The following is a 6,103-nucleotide window of genomic DNA, read 5'->3' as shown; positions in this document are numbered from 1 at the left end:
TTGATTGCCATGATCATGGCTATATTTCCTGATATGCCTATCATATTAGGAAACAAAACCACTAGGAACTAGTTTAATGGTCCGAGAGGATCTTCCCTGGTGGCTCAGATGGTAAAGAATCCACCTGCAATGCAGACCTGGATTTGATCCCTAGGTTGGGAAGATCCCCTGGAGGAGGGCATGGCAACCCACTCCAGTATTCTTGCCTGGAGAATCCCCATGGCCAGGGGAGCCTGGTGGGCTCCAGTCCATGGGGTCGCAAAGTCGGACACAACTGAGTGACTAAGCACAGCACAGCACAGAAAGAATCTATTCCTCTTTCTAAAACCATGACTTTGGAATTTGGCTTAGCAAACAATATATGGGCAAGGGTTATGTGTGTCCACCTCAGCAAGATGAGCCAGAGACTTGCCACAGGGTCAGGGCTGTCAAGCCAGAAAGAGAAGAAGCAATAGTGTCCCTGGACTGACCACACCCCAGTAATGAAGGTCAGCGCTTTCACGAGTCCAGCCCTTTGAAGCCACTCCATGAAGCTCTTATTTCACTGATGCCCAGTGTGGAAGAGGAGTTCTGACTTAGCAAGAAGCCCAACTAAAGTCTTTTATGAGTTGAGGGACTCTTCTGAGGAAACATAGCAAACCAAGGGGAAGGGCTTTTGACAACCAAATGAGTAAGAAAAGAAAGGCTGTCTTCCACATCCACACCCTCTACAGAGGGGGTATAAATGCTCCCAAGAGGAAGGAGACCCACAACTCTGGCTTGGTGAACTTGGACTCTGTGTTCAGCTGGGCACCTCGCTCCCTCCAACACCATGTCTTACAACTTCTGCCTGCCCAACCTGAGCTTCCGCTCCAGCTGCTCCTCCAGGCCCTGCGTGCCCTCCAGCTGCTGTGGCACCACCCTGCCCGGGGCCTGCAACATCCCCGCCAGCGTGGGCAGCTGCAACTGGTTCTGCGAGGGCTCCTTCAACGGCAACGAGAAGGAGACCATGCAGTTCCTGAACGACCGGCTGGCCAGCTACCTGGAGAAGGTGCGGCAGCTGGAGCGGGAGAACGTGGAGCTGGAGAGCCGCATCCTGGAGCGCAGCCAGCAGCAGGATCCCCTCGTGTGTCCCAACTACCAGTCCTACTTCCGGACCATCGAGGAGCTCCAGCAGAAGGTGAGGGGCTGGGCACTCCATTGCCTCCAGCAGAAAGTTGTAGGGAGGGAATCCGAGATGTGGTTAAGAAACGATATAAGCTATTCGATTGCCGTTTTGCTTTTTCATTTTGTTTTCCTGAGGGTCCGTTTTAGGACCAGGACTGTTAGATCTGAGTATTTGCATAGTGTTAGTCTTTGTGGAGGTAGCAGCACTTTGCATAAATAAGCTGTAATTAAAAGCTGCCTCTGAATGCTTAGTGTATTTGCCGACTCTGGAATTATTACCCTGAGGTGAGAGAAAAGACTGAGCCCAAGAAGGAAGCTGAGAAAGCAAGACTTTTTGTAAGAACTGGGCCAATTTCTTTCTCCCTTATCTGGGCTTTTGGCTGCTCTGACCTCTTCTTGATGTTCTGACCTCTTGTTGACCTCTTCTGGGTACTTAATTATCCTAACTCCATCATCTTGACCTAGAAGCCTCTGGGCTTCTGGTGCACAGTGCCCAGTGAGGGCATAGAATAGTTGATTAGAACAAGAAAAAGTGTAAGCTCCCTAGGAGGACCCAGCTATCCAGGATGGCTGGGCGCACGTGGCTCTGTCTCTGACTCAACCCCCTCCAATTGCTAGCCGACATATTTATCTTCTCCACTGAATTGAAAGTTTTTTGAGGGCAGGAGTTAGTGATTACTCATTTTTGTACCTTTAGCTCCTGCAACCATGCCAGACATAGAGTAGGTTTTTGAAGAGAAATAATGTTAGTTATTATTATTATCAGCTTCTCAGTATTTCTTATCAAGGAAGAAAAGGAAAAACTGTGTATGTACTGATACTTTTCTGGCATATGTCTATATTCTTCCTCCCCTCAAGTCTGAGTTCTCTAATATTGAGCAACTATTGCACATGGGCAGTAATCTTAATATAAGATCCATTGTGATTTCTCAGTCTGTTTCTTCCATGTAAGTGAATTAGTAGGGATGCTGTTAACTAAAGATAACCAAGCTCATTCTAGAATGTTTTGGGTCTTCTAGATCCTGTGTGGCAAGTCTGAGAACGCCAGGTTGGTGGTACAGATTGACAATGCCAAGCTGGCCTCAGATGACTTCAGGACCAAGTGAGTGGGCAAGGGGGCTGTTGTCTTGCCTCTTTGCTCTCCTTCCTCTTAGCCTGTCTTCTATAACAACAAACATTGACAAAGTTTTGCTAACCAGAACTTGGACAACCCTTCTCCGGAGTCAGACTCCTTGCCTGCTATTTTTTTCAGAGGACATCTTTGAATCCCATCCAGTGTAGAAGTCATGGTCCCCTGATGCTCTGTTAAACACAGAATCCCATTAGGAGACTGGAGGAAGTGTATTAATTTTGGAAATCTCATGATTTATGGGCTTTTTTCACATTAAATCCACAGTCTCTTCATTTATTAGAAAATACTTGTAGTTGTTCAGTCACGCAGTCATGTCCAACTCTTTGTGACCCCAGGGACTGCAGCACGCCAGGCCTCCCTGTCCCTCACCATCTCCTGGAGTTTGCCCAAGTTCATGTCCATTGCATTGGTGATGCCATTCAGCCATCAGTCCTTCCAGTGAATCAGGTGACCAGAATACTGGAGCTTTAGCTTCAGCATCAGTCCTTCCAATGAGTCAGTTCAGTCGCTCAGTTATGTCTGACTCTTTGCGATCTCATGGACTGCAGCATACCAGGCTTCCCTTTCTATCACCAACTCCCAGAGCTTGTTCAAACTCCTGTCTACTGAGTTGGTGATGCCATCCAGTCATCTCATCCTCTGACACCCTCTTCTCCTTCTGCCCTCAATCTTTCCTAGCATTAGGGACTTTTCCAATGAGTTGGCTGTTTGCATCAGGTGACCTAAATACTGGAGCTTCAGCTTCAGCATCAGTCCTTCCAATGAGTATTCAGGGTTGATTTCCTTCAGGACTGACTGGTTTGATCTCCTTGCTGTCCAAGGGACTCTCAGGAGTCTTCTCCAGCACCACAGTTCAAAGGCATCAATTTTTACCAGTGCCTTTTCCTCCAGGAGCTTTGGCTCCATGTTGAAAACTTGAGTCAACTAGATGGCTGTAAAAACCACAAGCCCCAACTCTCAGATATCTGACAAATCAAACCAAACTAGAGTCAAGGCCAGGCCTGACCCTGATTCTCTGTATCACAGGTACGAGACAGAGGTGTCCTTGAGGCAGCTGGTGGAGGCAGACCTGAATGGCCTGCGTAGGATCCTGGATGAGCTGACCCTGTGCAAGTCTGACCTGGAGGCCCAGGTGGAGTCCCTGAAGGAGGAGCTGATCTGCCTCAAGCAGAACCACGAGCAGGTGAAGCTCCCCAACAGGACCAAACTTGCTGAGGCCTGTTTCCAACCACCGTGGGGTACGGGAGAGGCTCAACTAGTCAAAGAATCTGTTTTCCAAACAAAAAGGGATTTGTAGAGAATGAGTCATCTGATAGGAAGCAAGGATTTTTCTGCTGGCGGCAAGAATGAGGGTGAAGGAAGTTGGCAAGCTCAGTAATAAGGAAAGGTCAATAGCCAGGCAGCACCCACAGCCTCTTCCATTCCCAGGGTGGAGCACATGGGGCCACAGAAATCTTTTACCCCAATTCTTCAGTTGGTCACTGGGGACACCAGCAAGACCACCCTGCAGAGCTGGAAACACGACCCCACTCTTTTCTCATTCAGAGCTTCCTTCTGTTATTCGCAGAAAAGCACTCACATCATTGCTTTATTAGTTGCATGATAAAGAAGACAGATAATTTGTGCAAATTTTAAAATCCAAAACAACGTAAATGGTGATAGTTAATATTAATTGAGTGCTTGTTGTGTGCCAAACACTGTGCTGAGCGCTTTAGAATTCCAGAGATAGTTCTCATCTTACAGATGAAGCACTTGAGGTTTCTAAAAGCTTCTAGTCTAGAAAGTGGTAGCCATGAGATCCAATTCATATCTGTCTGACATCCACTCAAGCCCAAGCGCTAAGCTTTGTTGAGTCTGTGAAGAGATTAGCCTTGAAATGAGCAGAAAACTATTTCCTTTATCAAAAGCTAAACTGGTGAAATCAAGAAATGACCAGTTAGGTCTATTGTCTCCCAGGATGGCAGATTATGAAGTACGCATTCTTTGCTTCCTCTTTAGCTGGACTGTATCCTTTTTTTTAAACTCATGGCTAAGATTCAAACCATAGGCTATATTGTATACTGGCAAGAACACTGGACTGGGTGTTTGGGCTTTTAAAATTATGGTCTAGTACATCTCAACTCAGTCCAAACCACTGTACCTCCAAGTAAGGAGTGGTATACCGAGTACAAGGGTGGAAAGAGGCCACAGACTTCAAAGCACTCTGTAAAGTAGAAGACACAGGTTATTCACTGAATATAGAACCCAGTTAATGAGAGGATCAGAGGGAATGGGGCTTCTGAAAGCTTAAGAATAATCACCAGTGGAATTGCACTCTCCCAGAAGAGAGCATCAGGATCTTCTGAGATACTTTGAATTGTCCCCTTCCTCCACCAGGAAGTCAACACCCTGAGGAGCCAGCTGGGAGACCGCCTCAACGTGGAGGTGGACGCCGCCCCCACTGTGGACCTCAACCGTGTGCTCAATGAGACCAGGGCTCAGTACGAGGCCTTGGTGGAGACCAACCGCAGGGATGTGGAGGAATGGTACATCAGGCAGGTGAGCATCTTGGCACATGGTCTTTCAGGACCCTCAGCCCCTTGGGGCCCTTCAGGCGGGGTCTGATCCTGCCTTCTGCCCTTTGGTGTTTCAGACTGAGGAGCTGAACAAGCAGGTGGTGTCCAGCTCAGAGCAGCTGCAGTCCTGCCAGGCAGAGATCATCGAGCTGAGATGCACAGTCAATGCCCTGGAGGTGGAGCTTCAGGCCCAGCACAACCTGGTGGGTATTGATGAGACTCCTGGTGAAGAGGTGAGGTTGGGGAGTCAAGGGCACTGGGATGCCCTCCAGACCACCTTCTCCTGAACTCTTAGAGCTGGTGACTTGTTTGGAAGCAATGGAGAAGCCCCTGAAGGAGCAGCTCTGTGACCTTCCTCCCCTGCCCCCTGACAGAGAGACTCCCTGGAGAACACCCTGACGGAGACGGAGGCCCGCTACAGCTCCCAGCTGAACCAGGTGCAGAGCCTGATCGTCAGCGTGGAGTCACAGCTGGCGGAGATCAGGAGTGACCTGGAGCGGCAGAACCAGGAGTACCAGGTGCTGCTGGACGTGCGGGCCAGGCTGGAGTGTGAGATCAACACGTACCGGGGGCTGCTGGACAGCGAGGACTGCAAGTGAGTAGGAGGCTAGTAGTGTTCTCCTTGGGGGCTCATGAGGTTGCTATGAGGATGAAAGATCTTCTTGATGGAAATTAACTTATAGTTTCAAGCTTTTGACTGGAGGCACTCAGAGGAAGTAGCAATACAATACTCTTATACAAAGTGTGTTTCATATCTTTCTAACTCTTCATTTCACTTTCCTGTAACATGCTGTATTTGTGTTCTGCCTCCAGGCTCCCCTGCAACCCATGCGCCACAACCAATGCTTGTGAAAGGCCCACTGGGCCCTGCATCTCCAATCCTTGTGTCTCACGTACTCGGTGTGGACCTTGCAACACCTTTGTGCACTAGAGGCCTCAGTGCCAGCAGGAGGTCAAGGGCTCCAAAGTCACATCTCAGTTCCACTTCTGGGACCAGCCTTCAACCAGCATCAGCTTCCACTGAATTCCCAGCTAGATTCTTTAACACAAGAGGCTGCAAAGTCCACCAATGGCCCAGTCTGTCTTCTGAGTCCCACGAAGAAATCTACAGCAGGATCAAGTAATGTCTATGCTCACAATGATATATTTGCTTAATGTGTTATGCCCTAGCAAATACTTACCTGTGATTTTAAATAATTACATTAAGTATGATTGAGCTGGTAGGCAAGCTGTGAAACTGAACATAATTGGAAGAAATCTTCCTTGTCAC

The 6,103-nt window shown here is 48.3% G+C and overlaps 1 protein-coding gene across 1 annotated transcript; it reads left to right on the top strand.

Moving 5' to 3' along the window:
* Positions 1–811: 811 nt before the first annotated feature.
* On the top strand, positions 812–5,764 carry LOC128064445 (keratin, type I microfibrillar, 47.6 kDa). Its single transcript, XM_052657144.1, has 7 exons — positions 812–1,159; positions 2,166–2,248; positions 3,305–3,461; positions 4,655–4,816; positions 4,911–5,036; positions 5,208–5,428; positions 5,647–5,764. Exons 1-7 carry the CDS (start codon positions 812–814, stop codon positions 5,762–5,764), a joined length of 1,215 nt encoding a protein of 404 aa, XP_052513104.1.
* The last annotated feature ends 339 nt before the right edge of the window (positions 5,765–6,103 follow it).

The sequence above is a fragment of the Budorcas taxicolor genome, chromosome 19, assembly GCF_023091745.1.
Source record: "Budorcas taxicolor isolate Tak-1 chromosome 19, Takin1.1, whole genome shotgun sequence".
Lineage (NCBI taxonomy): Eukaryota > Metazoa > Chordata > Mammalia > Artiodactyla > Bovidae > Budorcas > Budorcas taxicolor.
Note: the sequence above shows the minus strand (reverse complement) of the source record. Positions and strands in the feature narration are given on the sequence as shown.

Bases quoted from the DNA above. Each gene is read 5' to 3' on its own strand.
- LOC128064445 (XM_052657144.1), top strand. From the start codon at position 812: ATGTCTTACAACTTCTGCCTGCCCAACCTGAGCTTCCGCTCCAGCTGC. The intron at 2,249-3,304 runs GTGAGTGGGCAA...TCTGTATCACAG, and splicing joins TCAGATGACTTCAGGACCAA to GTACGAGACAGAGGTGTCCT. The intron at 3,462-4,654 runs GTGAAGCTCCCC...TTCCTCCACCAG, and splicing joins TCAAGCAGAACCACGAGCAG to GAAGTCAACACCCTGAGGAG.